Here is a 22,408-nt window from a genome sequence, read left to right as displayed (position 1 = left end):
ACACTCCTCACTTTGACATGCAGACTCTGATTCCACAAGAGAGCGGTCCTCGCTTTGACCTGCAATAAACTATTAGACTCGCATTCCACAACAGAATGGGTCGTTCATCTCTGATTTAAGTCTGCTAATTGACCAGAAGGGGAAGATGTTGATTAGATAGGTAAATAGCTGTCAAGCCCAGGGGGAATTTGGAGGAGGAAAGATAGAAGAGAGAAAGCAGATGTGAAAGATTCATGGACGTGGGCACCTATGGCTTGGAAAGGTGTAATGGTATTTTGGCATAAGTGCACATGCTCAGCTGTGTGACCAATCATGTACTCTCTGGTGGTGATGCTGACTTTGAAAAGTATAAAAGATACGCGTTTCCTTTGTTCGGGGCTCTCTTCTTGGGAAGGAGTCCTCAGTTACTAAGGTGCCTTAATAAATGAGCAAATGAGTTTCTCTAGTCCTGTCTTTCATTGGGTTAAAGGACTGGGCTGAAACCACGGTTTTGTGGACAACACTAGTTCAAGAGACATCAAACTCTGTAATCTTCAGCTGGAAATGGAAGAAACTACTGTGGACCAATAGTTTGGTGCTGCAGTGCTAAGAACAAACCCCAATTCATGATGTATAAAAAAAACTGCTTCCTAAGAATGGCTTAAATTACCAGCTGATTTGGGCAAGCAACTAAATTCAGAAAAGCTACATAGTTCATAAATAACAAGAGATCTTGCAACGTTTTAGTTTTTAACTGGGAAATGATGCAGCCGCTCTACTTCTTGGAAAAAATGGTAAAAGCCTCGGGTTTCAAAATGAGTAAATAGCCTCTTGAACTTCCTCTTTTGTGACAAATGACATTCATAAAACAGAAAAGGAAAAAAGCCACCTGAGAAAAGATTAATTATTTTATGAATGTCAACATGGCTAACTAACAGAACCCTAATCCTAACAGAATTTTTGGAAGACTGAGGATGCTCTTAAAAATACTGTGTTCCTAGAGACATTTTAAATAAAACCAGAGCAGTGAAACAGTAAAATAACGTTTTTAAAAGAACAAAATTCTAATGGAAGGAGCTGCAGAGGAAAAAAAAAAATGAAATTATTATCAGGGTCTTGAGTAACTCCAAAGTGCCAGCTCTCGTATCAATGATATAATACTGCCAACATCAAAATGCCTTTGTGTAAATCCATGGTACGCCCAGATTTTATATGAATTTGGCCATCCCACCTCCAAAAAAGTATTGTACAACTGGATAAAACATTGCCAAACAGATAAAGAAATAGTATTTCACACACCATGCAAGTTAGGGAATTCTCTCTTTAAACAGATGCTAAGATGGTTTGGATGGGATCTGTTTAAACCTGGAGACAAATTTTAGCCCATGTTTCCATTTAATTTAATTTTAAAACAAAATTTTAGCTGAATGTGCTGCATGAATCAGTTTGCGGTTGAGTGTGTTGTATGACTGAAGAATCCTGAATTAATTCCATAAACCGAGATTCAGCTAACTAAGGGGGTATCAAAGCTTTCACAAGGCCTCTGGCCAGATCCAAAAGTCCAATGAACAACTCTCAAATTCATGGAAGTGCCTTTTGGCAACAGTTTCAGACTTTAGACCTCTATGTACAGTATGGAGACACTGACAATTCAATATCCTTTACCCTCTTCGATGGATTATACAAATAATCTGCTGCTGGTCTTAGCTGAAAAAAAAGCAACTGATTCTTATAAAAAATGATCAGAAGAGAAGAGCTCTTTCTTTTTTTAAATATTCAGGTGCCTGTTTTTTAAACCGCCAATCTGCCTTTGCGATAGCTCAGCCACAAAAACTTCCCCGTTTGAAGATTCACCTGCCGGACACAAGATTCCAGCGTGACTTCCATTAACCATTTTATTAATTCAGATACATTTTATATATACAGTAAGAGGTCAATTGAATTAGGTGTCTTCTAGATTCAAATAAAGTGCGAGCAGTGTAGAGAAGGTTTACAAGCTGGTGAAGAAGCAACTTCCACCCTCCCAGGAAATGTAGAAGGTGGCAGGCTCATTTTGCTACAAGGGCTCCAGAAGGAAGGTTCTGTTCTTGACTCCAAGGAAAATGGCCTGTTCGGGGTAGTCTAGTGTTTTACGTTGGACGTAACTGGCAACACTTTGCCAGCCAGGATGGCCCCTGGAGACTAGTGCGGACCGCAGAGGAAGTCCCAGTTCAAGGATCTGAAGAAGCAACTGATCGTGCATAAGCTATGCACCTCCTTCCGAGCCCGCCAGCTCTGCCTCTGAGACTATACGCACAACACGATATTGGCCTCTTCAGTCCAAACCCCTCACAAGGCAGGAACCAAAAGCTTCTCATTCTCAGGTGATGTCTTCTGCAGACGACGCAGCAACTAAGGCAGGGTGGACATAGGAAACTGGGTCTTCTGGAAGGCGTGGGGAGAAAGAAGCCGAAGAGCAAATGCCTGTTCCATCTGTGTGGGTTGAGGGTGAAAAGAAGAAAGAGGGTTCATCAGACTTCCTGGGAGACCTTTAAGAAGCTGTTGTAGCCGTTGGATTTAACCTGGTTTCTCCTGGTCTCCGGCATCCATGATTATCAGCTCTGTTCCAGTCTCGAATGCATGCTCACCCCATAATAGCCTTCTGTTAACCCAGGATGCATTTCTGCAATTTCCAAGTGCCAACCAAGGGGCATCAGAACTATGGAGTACCCCATCATCCCTTTCCCATCTTCCCGAGAGCCTGTATCGGCCTTCCCAGGTAGCTCAGACAGGAAGCACAACCCAAAGAGCTAATTCTACTTTATTGTAAGGCTACATTAACAGAACTTGCAAGTCTGAGAGGACAAATCTCCCACCGTCTCTTTTTATAGCCCGAGAAGTTAGGGAGGTTCCTTTCTGAGTTTCTTTCTCTTTCCGTTATGCAGCTGCGGGCTACACTCCCTCTTATCCGATTGTTCCCTAGGCCGCATCTCTTCCCCGTCTTCCAAAGTCTTCCAAGGTCATTCCCATTATAGCCTATGACTGAATGGTGGTCGAAGGGCAACAAAATCAATGACGGTACCTAATCACCACCCAAAGTACAGAACTTCTCCAGAAGCACCATCTATCCAGAAGCGATCCACCCACTACAAGTAGCGTAACAAGCTTGTGCTCTTATACGTCAGAGCCCTGCCCACCCACAATGCATTTCTCTTGGACTATTCTCCATAAAATTCTTCTGTGCTTCCATCTGTGAGCCATAGATTCCATCTCGAGTTTGAAAAACCACAGAGGTGTTTCCTCTGGCCACTGACCAACCCCAACGTCCGTGACTCATCTCTGAGCTGCACACGGTGCTTTGACCCCAACTTGCAATATATTTTTGCAGCACCCACCTTTACCCAGTCTTACCTGGATGACAATGGGCTTGTGGTCCCTACTTCCATTTCCTTCCAGTTCATCTCCTACGCAGAGAACAATCCGGTGATCTGGTAGAGGCCCACAGCCCAGACGGTACTGCTCCAGTGCTGTGAGTCAGATACAAAAGGATCAGCAATATTAATTCAAGGGATGACGCCCCTCTTCCCTAACCTGATAGTCCCTAAATATATTAGGACTTGCAGCTCTACTCGGCCCTATGAGTTGGGAATACTGGCTGTTGGCATTTAGAAGGTGGACACTGATGGGCTAAAAGAGGATGGGGAACTAATGTCTGTCTGGAGGTGGACCGACCTTCCAGCACCAAAGCTGGCATGGCCAACAGTGAAGGATGATGGGAACTGTGGTTCAACATGTAGCTTATCCCTAGCTGAAAATGAACGATCCCTCTACAAACAGATGGAGTTTGACTCTTTATTGGAAACAACACCTTCCCACAAGCTCAACAAACAAAACCGGCTATTTGTTCAGAGGTTGGCCTCTATCTCACCTGCTCGGAATTCTTGGAGTTTGAATAAGTGCAGATGAGTGTTAATCTCCAGCTTGCTCTGCCCCTCGGTGGCGTTGAGCCCCCACCAGGAGATGCAGGCGTTGCCCCGGCACTGAAGGAATATCCCTCCTCGGTTACTGGCAACCATGACGCCTTTTTCCAGATCCTTCAGCAAACTCTGAACAGCTTCCTGCTTTGGAGAGTCGGCTATTTTAACAGGGCACGGCAGGACGACCCGCTTCATGCAGTCAGCTGACGCATTCAGCGAAGCAGTGACAGACGTGATCACATATTCGCCTTCTGGGAGCAAGTACTTCTCGATCAGCTCGCCAAAGTAGAAGATGGATAAGCAGAGGGAGAATTCCTCTGAACACAGAGAGAAAAAAGCAGTCATCCATAGCCGAGGGCTCGGCACTCGCTGGCATCAAGGGAGTCCCAGCAGAAGTTCACCGAGGTGATCTCTAAACGAATGGGAGAACGGTCTCCACCCACTGAAGGGAGCCATTATGGGGTTGCTTTCCCAGCTGTTCCCCCAAAGGCAAACGGGAGGAAGATTTATTTGCTGGACAACCTTTTCCGTCAGCCCAAGCCATTTTGTCCTCTCAGAAAAAGAACAAGATGATGCCATGGGCAGAAGACCACAGGATGGACACGTTGGACGGGTATCTCCACCAGCTTTGAAGGACACAGGGAACAGGAGATAAGCCGGATGCTTACACTCTCTCCTTCAGCACCTTCTGGTTTCCCAAAGGGACCGCCAACTCCAGGAGGTTATTAGTATCAAAAGTCCTTCAGTGCACCACAATCCTTATCTCCATTAGCAGGGTTCCTCAACCTCAGCAACTTTAAGATGGGTGGACTTCAACTCCCAGAATGCTGGCTGGGGAATTCTGGGAGTTGAAGTCCACCCATCTTAAAGTTGCTGAGGTTGAGGAACCCTGTCCTATAGATCCTTCAGAGGAAGACACCCCCACTCTATGGTCTCACCTGTTGGTCCAGCAGCAGCGTTCACAGCAGGGCTGGAATCTGGTCCCCAGCTCCGGAGGGTGATCTCGTTCTCTTCAGGCGCTGAAGCGATGAAACACAGAAAGGATCACAACTCAGAGCGATCGCCCCTTTTGCGCAGCCAAGCTACCCTCTCCTAACTTCCTGCAAATGCCATCTTTCTCCTGGGCTGGAAGACACCCCCTCAACCCAGGAACGTCTAACTTCTAGCAGTGATGCCGTAGGCTAGAATTTATTTCAGGCCGGAATCTCCTCAAGGATGTTTGGGGCTTGGAACGAGCCGTTCAAAGTGGTGTTTCTAAGCAAGGAATGCATTTCACCCACCACCCCGGGCTCCACACAGCTGTAGAACTAGCCCTTTAAAAAGGAAACCCTGGACCCCCTAACCCATGCCACTCCAATGCACCACCTGGTTATCTGGCCATCCTTGCCCCATATTTACTGATCCTCCTCGCCAATGAATGCAAAATAGTTGGGAAAGACCCACCCCAGAATTCCTGCTGTTTGAGAATTGGAAAAGTCAACAGCAACGCCGGGTGGGAAAGAGTCATACTGAGGATGCTCATAGCTGCTCTTTTTCCCACCCAAGAGCCAGGCCGCTACAGAGAATCCCCAAATCTGGGTCAGTCTGACTGCAGAGCTGCTCTCTGCTCATGCACTCCAATGCACTTTGAATTTTGTTCTTCCACACAGGTGATTTCTCAGTCAGGGATCTGTGCAGGGCCTCAGATGTGCAAGAGAACTGCACCCGGGGGCCATCTGGCCTTGCAGAACTCCTCCACGAGCCCTCAACACCACATGCCTTGGGAACACAGCCAGAACTTACGGGGCAATGTGAATTCCCCCACCTGCTTCACCGGCCTGAGGACTGACTTCCCCACTCTGGTAGGCAGAAGTGTAGAAAGTGTTGGACACGGGGCTCACCATGGCTTCTGGGGTAAGAATAGTTGCCTGCAGAACCAAGAGAGATTATGGTCTATTTGTAGAATCAAATCAAAGTCTATTGATTAGCCCTTAGGCCGTATCAAAATTCAAAATCTCAAACACACAGTGTTAATAAAACCCAATATAATAGCAAATTAGGTGAAATAGAAATAAAATACCAATTTTAGAATTTGCCCTTTTCCCTTGCCAACACTGGCCCTCTCCTGTGGCTGTGGCTGCTGGGTCTTGGCCAAACCAAGCACATTGGACAGTGACAGGGCATCACTGTGGGGTTGGGTGGAGGAACCAGTCTGCGTTCCCCCATTATTATGACTTTGGCACCAGTTCTGCCCAAGTTTCCTCTCCCGCAAATTAAAACCAAGGAAGCTAAGTCAATGGAAGAGATATCCAAGAAGGAATATTATGATAGGTCATATTGACGAATGACAGATGTATAACGTTCAGATCCAGAGGTGCAAGAATACTCTACACTTCTGCATTTAACCCAGATAGAGGCCACCTACTAAAACCCAAGAGAGTTGTAAGGTTTCAGCGAGCACATCCTTCTATGAACCACGTGCAGCTGAGATGAGGATGGGTTAGGTTTACATTTCACCTTTTCTCCCAGGAGCACAAGGTGGCATATCCAAGCTCCAATTTTATCCGACTGGCACGTTTATTTTATTTATTTGGATTGATGGAATGGGCCAAGGAGTGGGGCTGGGCAGTGGGTCGGATTCAAAAGCAAAAAGATTCAGAAGCCACAGGAGCGTTGACGTAGACCCGGCCAAAACTCAACTGGAAGAAGCCATGGCTTTTCCTGGGATCACAAGCTCTATGCAGACCCGGGAAAAGATGTGTCAGGCTCCTTGGCACCTGCCTACTCCAGAAGGAATGATTTCCAAGCAAGATTCACACCGAATTCCCATTCGCAAAATGCATTAGGATGAAAGGAACGGGGTTACAAGAATTCCAGCCCTTGGAGTATTTCTCGTTTAAGAACTAATTTATTCCCTTGGGCATCAGGATGGAAACCTCTCTGGGGTCTTTCTAACAGCCTGGAAGCAGGTCTTTTCACTGATAATGGTGACACTGGCACGTGGCTGTTTGCAGAACGACCTCCCAAATCTTTCTCAGTCTGGATATCCTTTATCGGTTGCACTGAGCAAGGAGTGGGGGAAGAGAGAGCATTTCCCCTGCCTTCAGACCTAAACAGAGCGCCTAATACGAGACAGATGCTCCTCCGCACTTGATCGACCTCCCCTGGTGGCCTCCACCAGTCCCATCTTTGTCACTTACCGTATTCGGCTGCAAAAGAGAATCAGCTGGCTGCAGGATCCAGTCACTGGGACTTGCAGGCCCCTTACAGTTGTCAGAATGCTCTGTTTCTACCTGCTTCGTTTTCTGTGCTTTCGGTTGCTTCCCTTGAAAGGAGAGGACAGGATATTAAACGCAGTTAAGGCTTTTCCCGTTCCTTGCTGTCAGCCCTTCAAGGTAGGCCAGGTCAGGAAATATAGCAAGGATTCCAGAAATGCTGCTTTATTGTTGTAGGGCAGTGTTTCTCAACCCCAGCCACTTTAAGATGTGTGGACTTCAACTCCCAGAATTCCCCAGCCAGCATGGCTGGCTGGGGAATTCTGGGAATTGAAGTCCACACATCTTAAAGTTGCCAAGTTTGGAAAACACTGCCTTAAAACCTCTCCCCTGAAATGGCTCCTATTTCTGGAATGCAACACTTGACCCATTGCAACAAGGTGGTGCAGCCCTTGAGGAAGCTGAGAGAAAGAAATTCAGTGTGTCCGGGCTTGTGCTGGGGAGGCCTGGGTTCAAATCTTCCTTCATGCTGCTTTCTTTCTTAGCCTCGCCTACTTGGAAGGTTGTTGCAAGGGGAAAAGTAACAAGCATCAATGGAGGCCAACCAAGCTTGCTGGAAGGAAAGTAAGATACCACTGAAATTAATAATGTCCAAATTCTGCAAGTTAAACAGGATCAACTGATGGAGAATTTGGGCATATTGGGTGAGTGACATTCAAGCCCTTAGTAGGAGTTCCCTACATCCAACTTTTCCAACCTGCCCCCAAAGACATGTTCCTGTACAAGCCCCATCATCCCCAAGACGCATTCCCCAGGACCATGCTGGCTGGGGGTGATGAGAACTGTAGTCCCGCACAGCTCAGCAAAAACAGACGAGAGACTTTCTAACAGGGAAGGAAGATTTTGAAAAGAAAATTCAGCTCATCTCCTTACCCACAGCCTGCTCTGCGACTGGTACCAAGCGATACACTTTGAAAGGCTCCGTGATATCCAGCCGGGAACGTGCTGGCATCTCCTCGAACTCGGGGCTTTTGCTCAAAGCGCAGCGGAGGCGTGTCTTCCAAACAGCCGGGTTGCGTTCCCCGGGGCTGTACTTTTCTTTAAAGATGGCCCACGCCTAGGAACAGAAACCCGTTCGTTAAAAAACAATATTTCCTGGAACCCCTGATCAAGAGGCAAAACTCCAGGGATAGAACATTAACAACGTTCAAGGGAACTTCTTACTTTGCCCTTAATCTCTCAAGGAGCCACCATCAAGTTCTCGGAACAAAGTATGAACAAGCCTAGTTTAGACCTTCTTTCGTTTGTTGGGTTTGGGGGGGGAATCATGAACGAAACAGACTAGACCGTTGGGAGAGGAATGGACACACAGGCAGACCTTGCTCACAACTCTGGGTCTCTGGCAATTGGTAGAGGTTTTCACCAACGCAGATCTGCAAAGACTAACAATTTAATCTGCCAGGGAACCCGGGGGAAACCCCAGGCTGGCTTCCAACAGTAAGTGGGGACCTCAAGAGCGCAGTTTGCACGCTTATCACACGCTCCTCCAGGGCAACCCAGCCTTACATATCCACCACTGAATTCCTGCATCTCAAATCCAATACCGGAATATTGCAAGGAGGCGACTTCACCCCAGCTCCAGGCGACACGCACTGAGCTTGTGGCACGGGCACAATCCATACAACGTCTCTCCCGTTTGCACCACGCAACGGCAGAATTCGGAGCTGTTACATCCTGCGCCCATGATCGTGATCCAGCAAACAGGAAAGGAAGAAGCTGAATGTCATACGGGCACGGGCCAGAACCCCAAGACAGATTTTAGGCTTGTTTCTGGCTAGGTTGCTCCCTACAAATTCCAAAATGTCCCATTTGTGTACAACTTGCAAGTACTGCACCTTGAAAATACCAGCATCTTCTTCAAGGCGGAACTCCTGCTTTCCGGCATGTTTCCACGGGATACGGAACATAGTTTTGGCTGGGGGGTCATCCCAGACCACGCCAGGAAACTTCCCGCTCTCTACCTGCTCCACAATCCACTCGCGCAGCTTCCGGGTGGATCGCATACCTCGCTTGGATGTTGCCATCTTAGAGAAGAGGCAAAGAGACAATAATTATTTGCAGATTTCTCACCAAACTTCAATCTTCGATTGTCCACAATTTGGACTAGTAAGGGCCATCCAGAAAGCAAAAACAAGTAGTCCTCATTTAGCGACCACAATTGGGACCGGTAACTTGGTTGTTAAGGGAAGCAGTTGCTAAGTAAAACTGCGACTGTGCTGTCGATCTTCTTTCAGCTTTCCTTTGCTTTACTGACCTGCAAATGTCGTAAATGAGAGGACTGGTTGCAAAGTTACTTTTTCATCACCATCAGAACTGTGAACGGTCGCTAAACCACCCAGAGTCGCTTTGTGTGAGATGGGCAGCTATGTTGATGTGATGTATAAATAAATAAATAAAATAAACAAACAAGGCAGTTGCTAAATGAGGACTACCTGTACAGAGGTTTCCAGAAAAAACTCCCAGATATTAGCAGAAGGAAAGACCATTGATAACTTCTTCTTTTTTTCCCAATTTTGTGAAAGCAGAATTAGGAATAATCTCCCAACCTTTTACAGCAGAATCTTAGAATGGGCAAATGTCTCAGAAGAGCTTCTAAACCTTCCCCACTGAGAAGGATTCATAACTTACCCTCAATGCTGTTCATTGCATGGATTAAAAAACAATCTAACTTAAAATTAAGCACTGATCTGCCCTACGTATACATCGTGTTTAATACGGATCCTTTTTTAAGACAAAAAACCCTGTCAATGAATGAGTTAAGTTTTGATGAAGCCTGAGTGACGAGCAGGCAGGAAGCCCACTCTTACAAAACTCAGGGTTGGAAACAGCATCAGGAGCGAGCAAGCAAAGAGAAATCTCCGCTTGAGCCAAACAGATAAAGAAGCCGCTGCGTCGGTTCCGGCAGCACAAGGAAGTTTCAGTGCAAAAAAAACACAAAACCCCCAAAAGCGTTTCTTTGTTGAACTTGCAGTAACCGCAGAGAATTAGGTGTGAAGATAAGAGAGAGTCCCATATGCAAGAGAGGCGGTTGTACAAACTGAGCAAATAAATACATAAAATGGGCGACATACAAATGTAATAATAAACAAACAAACAAATAAAATCAATCCATAAGAGAGAGGCGTTCAGGAGGAGCCCTGCAGGAGGACGTGGGGGGATGGAGTGGGGGGACTACAGTCCTGTAGACCGGGGTTCCTCGACCTCAGCAACTTTAAGGTGGGGGGACTTCAACTCCCAGCAATTCCCCAGCCCCTAACCCTAACCCTGCTGTAGACTCAGCAGTGATAAAACAATGTAGAGGAAGAAAAGACTGCAACGGAGGCTGCCACATCTCTTCTGCAAAGTCCTTCCCCGACTTGCCCGTCCCTTGAGCCAGGAGCAAGTGATGGAAGCCGAGGAAGCCAACTATCTATAAACCTTTGGCCCTCCAGACGGGTTGGATTACCTGGCCAAGCGGGGATGATGGGTGCCGGTCGCACAATATCTTGGGGGGGGGGAAGGGACCCAGGTTTGGATGCCTTTTTGGAGGAGGAGGAGGAGAGGAAGAGGAAGAGGAAGGGGAAGGGGAAGGGGAAGGGGAAGGGGAGGAGAAGAAGTAGAAGAGGAGGAGGAGGAGAAGAAGGGGGGAGGAGAAGGAGAAGGAGAAGAAGAAGAAGAGGAAGAGGAAGGGGAGGAGAAGAAGGAGAAGAAGAAGAAGGAGGAGAAGAAGAGGAAGAGGAAGGGGAGGAGAAGAAGGAGAAGAGGAGGAGGAGGAGGAGGAGGAAGAACAACAGAGACAGCGACAGCAGGCGGATGGCACCCTGTCCTGAAAGACAGAGATCGGGCGGGTTATGCCTATTTGCATAAAAAAAAAAAAGAAATAAACCGACAAAGAAGGGAGTTTAACACGGGCTGGAGAGAACAGATGAGAAAAGGGGAAAGAGGAGGAAAAAGGAAAGGAAAATTGCACCTGGCCGCGCTCCTCGGTTCCCTCCTTCTTCTTCTTCCTCTTCTTCCTGCTCTCTGATGCCCAGCCCGGCAGCTCGCAACTCCGCGCAGCCAGCTGGCGCCCTGCCCCCCCAGTTCTCCCTCCGGCCCGCCCCTCCTGCCCCGTTTCTTCTCCTCTTTCCTAGTTCCCAGAAATCACGTGGTGTCTTCCGCCTCTGGGCCGCGCACGCCCTCCAGGGGGCGGCAGAGAGCCGGCTCTATCTTACCGAGCTGCCTGCGAAGGGGCGAGTCCCCCTCTCGGCCTGTGCAAGCTGGCGGGGCGGGGCGGGGCGGGGCGGGGCGACCTCCTTTACGAGCCTGACATCCCCCCCCGCGGAAAGGTTGAACGGAGTCCAATAAAGCGGCGGAATTTCTCCAGACTTTTTCTGGCCAAAATGAATTTTTTATCATTGCTTCGCAGTTGCTGTAAAGGGGTGGGTGGGCGTGCTCGTGTTTTTAAAAGGGGTGTGGGTGTTTAAACTTTTCTCCCCGGTGATCATTGTACTAGATTCTAGCTTTTCCTGCCTTGCATGCTCTCCAGTGACATGCGGGACTACAACTCCCATCACCCAGTTAAGATGATGGGAATCTAGGAGGTCTTAATCACAGGCAGGGAAGGGGGAGAAATAGCATTTCCTCTACACCAGTTTCTCAACCTTGGGGACTTCAAGCTGGGTGGACTACAACTCCCAGAATTCCCCAGCCAGCCATGCTGGCTGGGGAATTCTGGGAGCTGAAGTCCACCCAGCTTCAAGTCCCCAAGGTTGAGAAACATTGGCTTAAAGACTTAACCAGCCAGAAAACAGATAAAGGCCAGCATATCCTCTTGGAAGTATCTGAATTATCATTTTTGGCAAGCAGAATATCTAGAACGATGACAACAATACCTATTATCACATTCAATAAGTGTGTAAGGAAGAAATCTGTGGGAAATGGCTGTTATTTGGACAAATGACTTCCTGGATAGGTAAATGTTCAAGTCAGGTAGAAATCCTGAAATTTTCTAGCTGCTCAAGGAGAAAGTAGGAAAATCATCCAAAGCTGTAAGACACTGCAAATTTCTCTGAGATTTAACTGGATTGGGACATCTTCAGTTCCTAAGAAGCCATGTCAATGAACTCCAGATTGGCAGAAGTTTTCCAGATTTGGAGAAAAGGGGGGAAAAAACCCCAACCCGGATGTTTATTTTTAACATGCTTGTGTTTTTTTTTTAATCAATGGAAAAATCTAAACGCCAGGGCCTGGGGAACATATTAAGGACAGCAAAAAGAGAGTCATGTTTATCAAAATGAATTTTATTCAGACCACTGCATTTCCCAGGGGGCATGCAGGCTGGAAGAACAAATGGAATTAAAACAGCAGGCCAGACCTAGAACTGGAACAAGAACCTTTCAATTTAAGCACAGCATCCTTTTTATCCCCACATCCACCCACCAGTAATTTTTTTTTTCTCCACAAAATCTGGATACAATATTCCTTTAAGAATAAAATCAAAAACTTGCTGAACAGCTTTAGGGAAAATCTAAAATCCTTTCCTTTCTCCATCACCTTCTTCTAAATGCTCCCGAGGAGGAGACATCGGGAGGTGCATCACACAAGACAGAAGAAACGGGGTGTGCGACAACACAACCCTCCAAGCCGACCCAGTGGTTAGGGGAGAAAGGGGTTTAAGACTCCATCTCAGGAGCCCCCAACTTGAACCATCCATCTGAAATGATGCCTCTGAAAACACATTTCTTCTCCTCCTCTTCTCCATCCATTTGCCAGCTGATCACAGCTTCTTTTCCCCACCCAGGTGACTTCCTTACTTTACTTCCGTCTCCGTGGGATCTCCAAGCCCAGAGGGACCTGATCTCTCAGAATCTACAGCAGATGGGTGACAAAAGCAATCCAAGCAATTAGAAGAGCAGAGACAACCCAGATTTTCTTGCCTTTCTACCCTCCCTGCTCAGGCTCCAGCCTCAGTTTCACCTGGATCAGGCGCTCACGATAAGCTTCCTCATCCTCTGCCGGTCCCTGGGGGAGCAGCTGAGCAGCAGTGAGGTGTCGCCGGCAGACGATCTCCACTTCTTGCAAGGTGTAGAGGACAGCGGGGTCCAGGGCCTGGCTGTTGATGAGGCTGACCAGGTACTCCTTGTAGTGCGCCCTGGTGTCAGGGAAGAGGGGACATCGATCAGTGCGATGCCCAGCTCTCCGGGCCCCTGCCAATCTGCATCATGGCTGCAGCTCCCCGTGCCTCCTAGAACCACCCTCTGCTTAAAATCTTTCTGGTCCCTGTGATCCTAGAATCAGAGTTGGAAGGGTCATGAAGTCCAACCCCTGCAACTGGAGAATTCATTACCCCATCCCTGATAGGACTACCCAGCCTCTACTGGAAATCCTCCAGCAAAGGGGAAGAAACCACTCCATGAAGTAACCCATGCCACCGATTGACAGCTCTTCCGGTCCAGTAGTTCTTCCTAATGTCTCGTCTGTGTCTACATCCTTGAAGTCTCATCTCATTTATTCTAGTCTTACCCTCTGGAGCAAGTGAGAATAAGTCCATATCCTCTACAGCAGTGTTTCTTAACCTTGGCAATTTTAAGATGTGTGGGCCAACTCCCAGAATTCCCCAGCCAGCCAGGCTGGCTGGGGAATTCTGGGAGTTGAAGTCCACACATCTTAAAGTCACCAAGGTTGAGAAACACTGCTCTACAGTGTGACAGCCCTTCAAGTATTTGAAGAGAGCCATCAGGTCACCTCTCAACCTTTTGCCTGCCTGCCTGCCTGCCTGCCTGCCTGCCTGCCTGCCTTCCCTATCTATCTATCTATCTATCTATCTATCTATCTATCTATCTATCTATCTATCTATCTATCTATCTATCTATCATCTGAAATTTAGTCACTGCCCATCTCACTCAAAGAGCGGCTCTTTGGAAGCTAAACATCCCTCAGTCTTTTCTCCATTCCTCACTGACTTGGTTTCCAGATCTTTCACCTTCTTGGCAGCCCAGCTCTGAGCTCGCTCCAGTTTCTCAATGTCCTTTTGAAACTGGGTTGTACAGAACTGGACGCAATTCCCCAAGGGAGGCCTGACCAAGGCCAAGTAGAGCGGGATGATGACCTCCTGCAATCTTGACTCTACATTCTTCTTGATGGTCCTCAAGACGTCGTTGGCCTTCTCTGCAGCCAGACTGATGTTGCTTCTCCCAACCTAGTATAACTTAGCTCTGCTGGACTGCAGCGAGGAATTCTAGGAAAGGACCATGACTTTCTGACTCCCCTTAAAAGATTTTTACTCACTCGCAAAGGCCGGCATATTCAGCCGGGGTCTCTTTCCCACACGGCTCATCCTTCAACCCTGACATGGTTTCCTTCTGCTCCATAACTCGGCATCCGCCTGCATACAGAAGGAGCCCCTGATATTTAAAGCATGCAAATTTCTTCCTACAATTCGGTCTATTTTTTATTAATTCATTTTAATGGCTTTTTGTGGGCCTTTTATCACAATCGTTGGCAAAAGCATTACAGGGCAAAAATCAGAATTGAGGAGGCAACTGAGCAAAAACCCAACCACCGTTGCAAACTTTAGGCAGTGGCTGAAAACCAGAAACGGACTCTTAAATGAAACTGCCTACCACACCCATTTCTAAAGGGTTGAATGAATTTAACAGAAGTGTTTATTTAGGAAATATTTTGAATCACAGCATCTTTAGGTGTTGCTTGGAAACGGGATCTGTCAAACTTGTAATAGCCGATTACATCTTAAGACCAAAACCCAAAACCGGCTGGGGAACTTTGGGCCAGTCCCCCTCTCTCAGCCCAGCCCACCTCACAGGGTTGTTATTGTGGGGAAAATAGGAGGAGGAAGGAGTATGAGGTACGTTTGCCACCTTGAGCTGTATATGAAAAAAAAAAAAAGGTGGGATAGCAATCTAAAAAAATAAAGAGTCTGGCTGAGACTTCTTTATCTACAGCTGAAAGGGAAAAAGCAGCTTAAAGTTAATAAATTCCAACAATTAACCCCTTTCACGTTTACAACCGCTTTTATCACTGAATTAGCCAGATCAGAACTGCTTTCATTGCTGCTGAGGAACAGGAGTTGTAGATGAACATTTACGAGATAAGGGAGGAATTTCCAGATGTTCTGCAGCTTGCAAGATTTTCAGAAATGCTTTTTCCCAGGCTCAGAGGAAATCTTTGCACCAAGAACCTGAAAAGGCCAGGCAGAAGGCATAAAGGTGGAAGGTTGTGAATGGAACAACAGTGGGGCCTTAACAAAAAAGTTTGGCATGCTTCTTGGCAATGCATGACATCACAGATGCATGCAAATATTTAAAACACAGACAAATAAAAGGAAGGGGTGCCCCATTACAGCTTCATGAGAAACCTCTCCCTTCTGTAATGCAGTGTTTCTCAACTTTGGGAATTTTAAGAAGTGTGGACTTCAAGTCCCAGAATTCCCCAGCATGGTGGCTGGGGAGTTCTGGGAACTGAAGTCCACGCATGCTGGCTGGGGGAATTCCGGGAGTTGAAGTCCACACATCTTAAAGTTTCCAAAGTTGAGAAACACTGCTGCAATGCAACAGTATTTGGTTTTTAATTGGGTTTTAAGGAGGGGAGAGCATTGTGTTTGTTACTGATTTCTGTATTTACTGGTTGTGTTATTTGGTTGTTTTAATTACGTGAGCCGCCCAGAGTCAGAAATGTAAGATGGGCGGCTATACAAATTGAAATAAAAAGAAAAAGAAAATAATAATAAAGATAAAAATAAAAAAATAGTAAATAAAATAAAATATTTGAAGTTGAGATAACAAATCTCTCGTTCAGGACTTAAAATGAAGCCATCCTGTGACAGCTGGATTTTCTGGGAACTTTGTCACCTACCTCCAGGGGCGGCACGGGTCCCTGCTGGGGGGTCTGTGTTGAAGGCAACGTTGTTATCCTGGGACGGGGAGAGGTCAAGAGTGAGTTCCAGCTGGTCCTTCCAAGGAGCGTGTCCCCCAAGCACCCTTGCCTTCTGCAGCCTCTGGCTTCTTCCACCCCTCTCCCCACTCTTGAAGCCTCCCCACCCTGAGCTCGGCTGGGCTGACCTGTAAGAGGCGCTGCAGACGTGGCACAGACCAGTCCCGCAGGTAGAAGAGGCAGTCGCGTGGATGGTGTCCATGGAGGGACCGCCGGATTGGGCACTGGGCTATCGGGCATTTCTGGCAGAGATGGAAATAAGGCCAGGGTGGGAGGCAGCTTGAACTGCCTGCCCTCCCCGTGAAACTATCTGATTCACATTCCTGATCTGGTCAAAAGAGGGTGTGTAACTGAATCCGCAACTAGGAGCCTCAAAGCTAAGCCTGGCCTCCTGCAGAAAAAGTCCAGTTGGCCCTTCTCCAATTGGCCAGCCTACAGTTGAGTAGTGGTGTGCATGTGAACGAAATGGTATCTGGGGTAACGGATTTGCCCGCAGGAAAGTCCGCCCTGCCATCACCTTCGTTCACAAAGCCTCGCTCCAAGAAATCTAGCTGTCGAGCAAGCCCATTCAAATTATCTTTTTAGAAGCAGGGTTTGGGAACTAAAAAAGGCACCATCGGTCCCAGGGGTCGAATGGACAGTGCATCTGGGAGAATAAGAATATTACTTTGGGGTTTTGCTCCATTCTATGGTTTGGGGTTTTTTAAACAAACCAAAATAACATACAGCCACCATTTTATCTTCACTTAAAAAAAAAAAAACTCAGGTTCAAATCTACAAATCAATTCAGATAACTGCTCTATTTTTCCCAACAGGGGTGTCCACACTGGGGGTCAAAAAGGTCAAGATGGTGGCTGTGATGGAAGCCCAGCCCATGTAAGTAAAGGAAGCAAGGCTTTGATTGCACCAGCCATTTTTTCTTTTTTGACTCCCACCTCAGATGCCCGTTCCCAGATTGATTCCTGCCAAATCTGAATTGGACTGTAATTCCGCTTCGTCTTTGTTTTCCTGTAATTATAACTGCTCTTTTAGATGCTCAGAACATTCACGACCCATCACCCACTCTCTTGTAATCTGCATGCCAGTGTCGGCCAGGTTCTTTCCACCATCCATAAGGACTAGAAACCTGTATCTTACTATGACTTTTTTTAAAAGGATGGTGTACCTATTTCTATCGATTTACATGCATTCAGAAAAAAAATCCAGCAACACCAGTAGACAGAGGTCCGAGAGCCTCTCTTTGCAACAGGCTCGTGACCGACGGCAACTTATGTTCTTTCCAACCCAGCTCCCCTCCTCTAAAAAACACGGAACTGAATCGTGGCCCACCTTAGAGGTGAAGAGCAACTGCAATTTGGAAGATGCACAAGAAAACATGATCAAATAAAAACCACAGAGAACAGCAGAGATGACCTTGAACAAAGTATGCAGCGATGGTTAGCAAAACATGGACGTCCGTCCAGGAAGATAAGATTGCTCCGGTTTGACTTTTTTTGGAGTGAGAGAGGGGGAAGAGAAAGACCATCAGGCTTTCAAGTTTCTGTTATTACCAGTGTCAATAAAGCAGAGTTCCAGTATTTTTAAGTTTCTTTCTCACACAATCTTATTTTCCCAGGCCAAGTTCGTGTTGCGCTAATGGTCCTTGCATATGTTCTCCAAGGCCATCTCTACAAAACCCACGAGGGGGAATTTAACAGCAACCGTGCACCGAGTTCCTGGCTCCCATAACCCAACCCCATCCCTGAGCATCCTTACATTTGAGGCATAAAAAGTTCCATAGCAGCCACTGCAGAAATGATGTCTACATTGGGAACACTGGAAATGCATGCACCCCCCACGAGCCAACGCATATGAGAACTTGCATTTTGGACAAGCTGGAAGAAGAGGAGGAGAAACAGAGGGAGGTGAGGAGCAATGCGCCATCACAGAACACAGGAACTGGGAGCGTTAAGACCCGCTCCCCGCCTAATGCAAGAAACTCTGTTGGTCAGAACTGCCCCACGCTTTCTGTGGCAGCCCCAAAAATGAATGGGGGGGGGGGAATCCTCACCAATCCCGTTCTCCTGGAGATACACCGCCAAACCCTGAGCCTGGTATTCGGGGTCATTCGTTCGCTTCCATTCCAGAAACCCGTCACAGGTCAGACCCTGATGCTGGGGCTCCCACTGTAGCCGTGGAAGAGAAAAGAAGCCCCAAATTCAGCCACTAGCATGCCATCCTCTCTCTTTGGCAGAAGATGCCAAACAGGCAAACTCCCCCCCCAAAAGCTGGTGGGCCTAAAGGACTCCTTGTAATGGCACCCCACTTGGAGGAATTCGCTCGCGAGGAAGGCCTGCCTGGTGCCTGCATTAACTCCTTTTCTAACACAAGCCTTTGACCAAGGAACCCCCAAATTATGGAAGACTACTTTGATAACAAGATGGGCAGCCATACAAAATGTTTAAATCGTCATCTTCATCTTCACCAAAACCGGAATGGGGCTGAGGGATGCGGCACCCTAGGGGGAAATTCCCAAAGCTCCATTTCCACTATTTGCTGGTTGTGCTTTCATAACCTCCGATAATAAGCATATCCTGGACAACGTCCAACCAGTTAAAAGGCATTCCCCAAAATGATGTATTGAGATGTTTTATCGTATTAGCCTTTTGTAGAGCCTTAAGCCCAGGCTTCTCTCCGGTGCGTTGCACCAAGGCGGCGAAAGAACCTGTTCGGGTGAGAGGGAGTGTTAGCCTCAGCTATGCACCTCAGCTCTTTTGTTGTCTCGGTTTGGTTTTGGTTTTGTATTTGCAGATGCCTTTGAATCAGTCCTGACTCTTGGCAACTGCCTGGACAATCCCGGCAGTTTTCTTGGCCACATTTTTTTACTGTGGTCTTCCCTTGCCTTCTTCTTCCTAGGGCTGAGAGAGGGACTGGCTCAGGGTCACCCAGCTGGCTTTGTGACTAAGGCACAACTAAAACTCACGGCCACCTGGTTTCGGGCTGGTGCCTTGAACCACTACGCCAAACTGGCTCTCATTGGTTTCGTATTCTACCTATTTTTTTGCCTTGGGTTGGTTTTGATTTTTTGCTTGAGTTCCTGGTGTTCTCCCTGCAGACGTTTCACCACCAGGCTAGGCTATATCATCAGTGTGAAGGAGGGTGGGGTCTGCTGGCTGTTTTATATATATAGTAGCTTGCTTTCAGTCTTGGTGGGGTGTGGTCTCCTCCTTGACAGTTCCTTGATTAGAATCTTGTTTCTTTCCTGATGGTTTTTCTGGGTGCTGGCTGCCAGAGGCTGCTAGATGGTCTGCTAGCTGGCTGTTTCCGTCCTCAAAAACCTTACTAAGTTTGGATTTTTATTGATGCACTCTGCACAGAGTCACCAACTGTGAGAGGAGCAGCCTCATAATTTTTTTTAAATAAAGTAAGTACAAAAAAACACACACATATATGCTAATAACGAGCCATATGGGAGCACAAACAGAGCATCTCTCTGCAACCCTTTAAAGCAGCTACATCTTTCCCCAGGATCATGCATCTGCTCTCCACCCTGGCTTCCAATCCCAGGGAAGGAAATGTTGGGTTTATGAAGTTGCAGGGAACTGTACTGTAAGGCTCTGAAGCACTCTTTTTGTTTTTTAATCCAAACAGGTGTCCGCCAGAGGGGTTAAAACAGCCAAGATGGTGACTGCTGCAGCACAATTGAAGCCCCGCCTCTTTTCTGCCAGCAAAAAAGAGGCAGGGCTTCAGTTGTGTGGTGGTGGCCACTCTCCTGATTTTTTTTTTACCCTCCCTGGATGCCGCTGAATCTGAAGCACTGCACAGTCCTAATAAAAGACCGCAGTGATATAACAAAATCACAAATAACTAAGGAAAAGCAGAACGCCAACATTCTGGAGACATTAAAAAAGGCACAGGAAACTGAACATGCCCTAAGGGTGATAATGTAAGTGCCAAGGAAACCATTTTGGAGTGGAATTTCACACGTGAGGTCATTCTGCCAGGCTTTGGATCGAGAACTTAGCAGCTAAACAGCGTTTTGCTCCAAACTGCATGAAACAGCAACAATGGCTAAGTCTGAAGGAAAGTCTGGCGGGTTGGCCCACATCTCAGCCACCCAGCTTGCAACCCACTTCCACCTGGTGGGCAAAGAACCGGGAATCACGGTTCTCCTCCCCCCGCCACCATCACCCAGAGGGCTTACCAACCTGGCGTTTGCACTGGACACAGAAACTTTTGCGGCACTGTGGGCATTTGGCTTCCAGCTGCTCCGATTCATAAATGAAACCAAAAGAGCACTAAAGACGGGGGGAGAGATTAAAAAGTTAGCCCCTTTTCCTAGGCCACAATCTGACCTTCCCGACTCCAGGAAGTGGCAGCGGGGGCTGGCCTTAAGTGAAACTGAAACTGAACAGGATGGAGTCGTTGCAAGCCACCCCGATTGGCTGGACATTTGAGATTTCAGTAGAAGCAACCAGCTCTGAGTCCACTTGGCAGCGAACTGATGTTTATTATGGATCAAAGTTTATTTAGAAACCGAGCAAATGAAATCAGTCAACGCAGGGAACGATTAACTTCTCTCTGCAGGTCATCTGTGCTGCCCGGCCAGGAAACCTACTTATCAATGAGACTACAACTCCCATCACCCTAACTGGCCTCACTAGTGGGATGATGGAAGTTGCAGTTACCCAAACCACCTGGAGGGCTCTGGGTTGGGAAAAACAGGCACTTAGCCCAGCGGGGCCAGCTCCAGCCTCGGTCCCTGTTTCTTAGAAAAACATGCCACTCATTCAGTGACTTTTGCGGGTGTTCCCTTCTCTTTTTCATGCACCTGAGCTTTTGACTCAGTTCCCCTTTTATTTGAAAACAAAAGCAACCTTGGTAGCTACTCACATGCGTGCACCACTGAAACTTGGGGTCCTGCATGAGTACATGTTCAGTCAGCTTCTTGTGGAAGAGTTCATAAGTCTCTTGATCCAGGCAGCTGCGTAACTGTGAAGGAGGCCCATAAAGAGAAAATAATTAAGGGGCTGGCCTATAGATTCACCCCCAAAAGTTTGCAAAGAATCACCAAGAAGGTCTGGAGAATCTGGTCCCTTCACCTCCACCAAGGTGGGACAGGAGGCAGGGACATCTGCAGGCAGGGATTCAAAAAGGCAAGATGGTGTCCCTGCCTGTATGACTGAACCCCTGCCATCTTGACTCTTTTGCCCCCTCCTGCCCCACACAGGCCCTTGATTGGACATCAAGGGTTTAAATTGTCAGGTTTTACTTTGGTTAACGTGTTAGCAGCATTTTGCAAAGACCTGAGAGGTCAGACAGAAGGTGAACCCCTTTTCTCAATCATCCCATAGAAATGGCTTTGATGTACAGGCAGGCAATGGCTGTCATGACCCAGAGATATGCTGGGCCCCCCTATAGGGGATGAGTTCGAGCACAGCCTGGATGGCCATTAGCTAGGGATATTTTAATCTAGATTCCCGCACATAGAAGGCTTGAGGCACTCTTCCAATTCTACTACGTTCCCAACTTGTCGTCTTCTAGATGTGTCAGGATTAGATTCTCAGTGGGCTAATCCGTCAACCGCAATCCCCATACATCTAGGCACCTCCACTGGAGAACATCAGAGCTTCCTTTAACAGGAAAATCTACTCTCCCTGGTTTCTCCCGCGTTATTAACATCCAGGGGCAGGGAGAAGAATGGAAAGGCCCAAAAGGCTGCCATTCCTGCAGGCCCCCAGAGAGGAGCTGGGGCCCACACCAAATGGGGAAATGGAGCAGGGGGCCGTCACCTGGATATCCAGGGTGGAGAAGTAGTTGAGAAGTTCTGTCTCATCGCTGATCTCCGGCTCGGAGCAAGCCGGGCACACCAAGTCCGTGATGTGTTTCTCCTTCACGGCGATGGTGAAGTGCAGGGCAAAGCACTCCGGACAGATTGTGCACTCGCACGACGTCAGCAACTGCATCTGAAAAGAGCAGGAGAGCGTGGCTGGAGGGTGGCCCCAAAGACCAACCGGCCCAGGGACGCAGGACCCCAGAGACATTCTCTGCTCCCCTTAGGACAGCTTTTCTATTTTTTCCCATTAGGAAAAAAAAATGCAACAATTGTTTTAACCCCTAGGACAGATTTAAAGCACAATGTAAACAACAATTATTCACAATCTGGGCCTCGCCCACTTCACACCATCAACCTGCCTATTAATTTATTAATTATTAATTTATTTATTTATTAACTGTCGCTAATTAACCAATTAGTTGCCCTCTGTTAAACCACTGAATGCCTTTCTTAAGCCATCTTAGCCAGTGCCAGTCTGGGTCTTGCGGCAGTGA

At 47.4% G+C, this 22,408-nt stretch overlaps 2 protein-coding genes across 9 annotated transcripts in view; both read right to left on the bottom strand.

Moving 5' to 3' along the window:
* Nucleotides 1-1,834: 1,834 nt before the first annotated feature.
* Nucleotides 1,835-11,277, bottom strand: IRF9 (interferon regulatory factor 9). 3 transcript variants are annotated; one of them, XM_025171880.2, is made up of 9 exons: nucleotides 10,635-11,094; nucleotides 9,025-9,213; nucleotides 8,063-8,246; nucleotides 7,115-7,239; nucleotides 5,740-5,842; nucleotides 4,874-4,954; nucleotides 3,887-4,252; nucleotides 3,370-3,485; nucleotides 1,835-2,451 (listed from the first exon to the last, which is right to left on the bottom strand). In XM_025171880.2, exons 1-9 carry the CDS (start codon nucleotides 11,031-11,033, stop codon nucleotides 2,371-2,373), a joined length of 1,644 nt encoding a protein of 547 aa, XP_025027648.2. In that variant the 5' UTR covers nucleotides 11,034-11,094; the 3' UTR covers nucleotides 1,835-2,370. The 3 variants fall into 3 exon arrangements, 2 of the variants coding, with proteins under 2 accessions (XP_025027648.2, XP_015744954.2); XM_015889468.3 differs by lacking the exon at nucleotides 10,635-11,094 and adding an exon at nucleotides 11,139-11,277 and having other exon boundaries at nucleotides 1,836-2,451; XR_015796470.1 differs by lacking the exons at nucleotides 1,835-2,451; nucleotides 3,370-3,485 and having other exon boundaries at nucleotides 4,205-4,252; nucleotides 5,718-5,842; nucleotides 10,635-11,100.
* A 1,152-nt stretch (nucleotides 11,278-12,429) lies between these two features.
* Nucleotides 12,430-22,408, bottom strand: part of RNF31 (ring finger protein 31) — a 25,000-nt gene continuing 15,021 nt past the window's right edge. For all 6 annotated transcript variants that reach the window (XM_088142239.1, XM_088142244.1, XM_088142240.1 and 3 more), the window contains 10 exons: nucleotides 21,871-22,044; nucleotides 20,972-21,070; nucleotides 20,287-20,376; nucleotides 18,150-18,264; nucleotides 17,855-17,973; nucleotides 16,228-16,341; nucleotides 16,022-16,079; nucleotides 14,438-14,534; nucleotides 13,127-13,301; nucleotides 12,430-13,018 (listed from right to left, as the gene is read on the bottom strand). In XM_088142239.1, the coding sequence (XP_087998365.1) occupies nucleotides 12,965-13,018; nucleotides 13,127-13,301; nucleotides 14,438-14,534; nucleotides 16,022-16,079; nucleotides 16,228-16,341; nucleotides 17,855-17,973; nucleotides 18,150-18,264; nucleotides 20,287-20,376; nucleotides 20,972-21,070; nucleotides 21,871-22,044 (1,095 nt within the window). In that variant the 3' untranslated portion in view covers nucleotides 12,430-12,964. The remainder of the gene's footprint in view (nucleotides 13,019-13,126; nucleotides 13,302-14,437; nucleotides 14,535-16,021; nucleotides 16,080-16,227; nucleotides 16,342-17,854; nucleotides 17,974-18,149; nucleotides 18,265-20,286; nucleotides 20,377-20,971; nucleotides 21,071-21,870; nucleotides 22,045-22,408) is intronic.

This window comes from Python bivittatus, unplaced genomic scaffold, assembly GCF_059951505.1.
Source record: "Python bivittatus isolate LINGU-HERP-01145 unplaced genomic scaffold, Pbiv_v1 ctg000370_np1212, whole genome shotgun sequence".
Taxonomy (NCBI): Eukaryota; Metazoa; Chordata; class Lepidosauria; order Squamata; family Pythonidae; genus Python; species Python bivittatus.
This window is presented reverse-complemented; position numbering and strand designations above follow the sequence as displayed.

Bases quoted from the DNA above. Each gene is read 5' to 3' on its own strand.
- IRF9 (XM_025171880.2), bottom strand. From the start codon at position 11,033: ATGCAAATAGGCATAACCCGCCCGATCTCTGTCTTTCAGGACAGGGTG. The intron at 9,214-10,634 runs GTAATCCAACCC...CTCTTCTCTAAG, and splicing joins CATCATCCCCGCTTGGCCAG to ATGGCAACATCCAAGCGAGG. The intron at 3,486-3,886 runs GTGAGATAGAGG...TCTGACTCACAG, and splicing joins ACTCCAAGAATTCCGAGCAG to CACTGGAGCAGTACCGTCTG.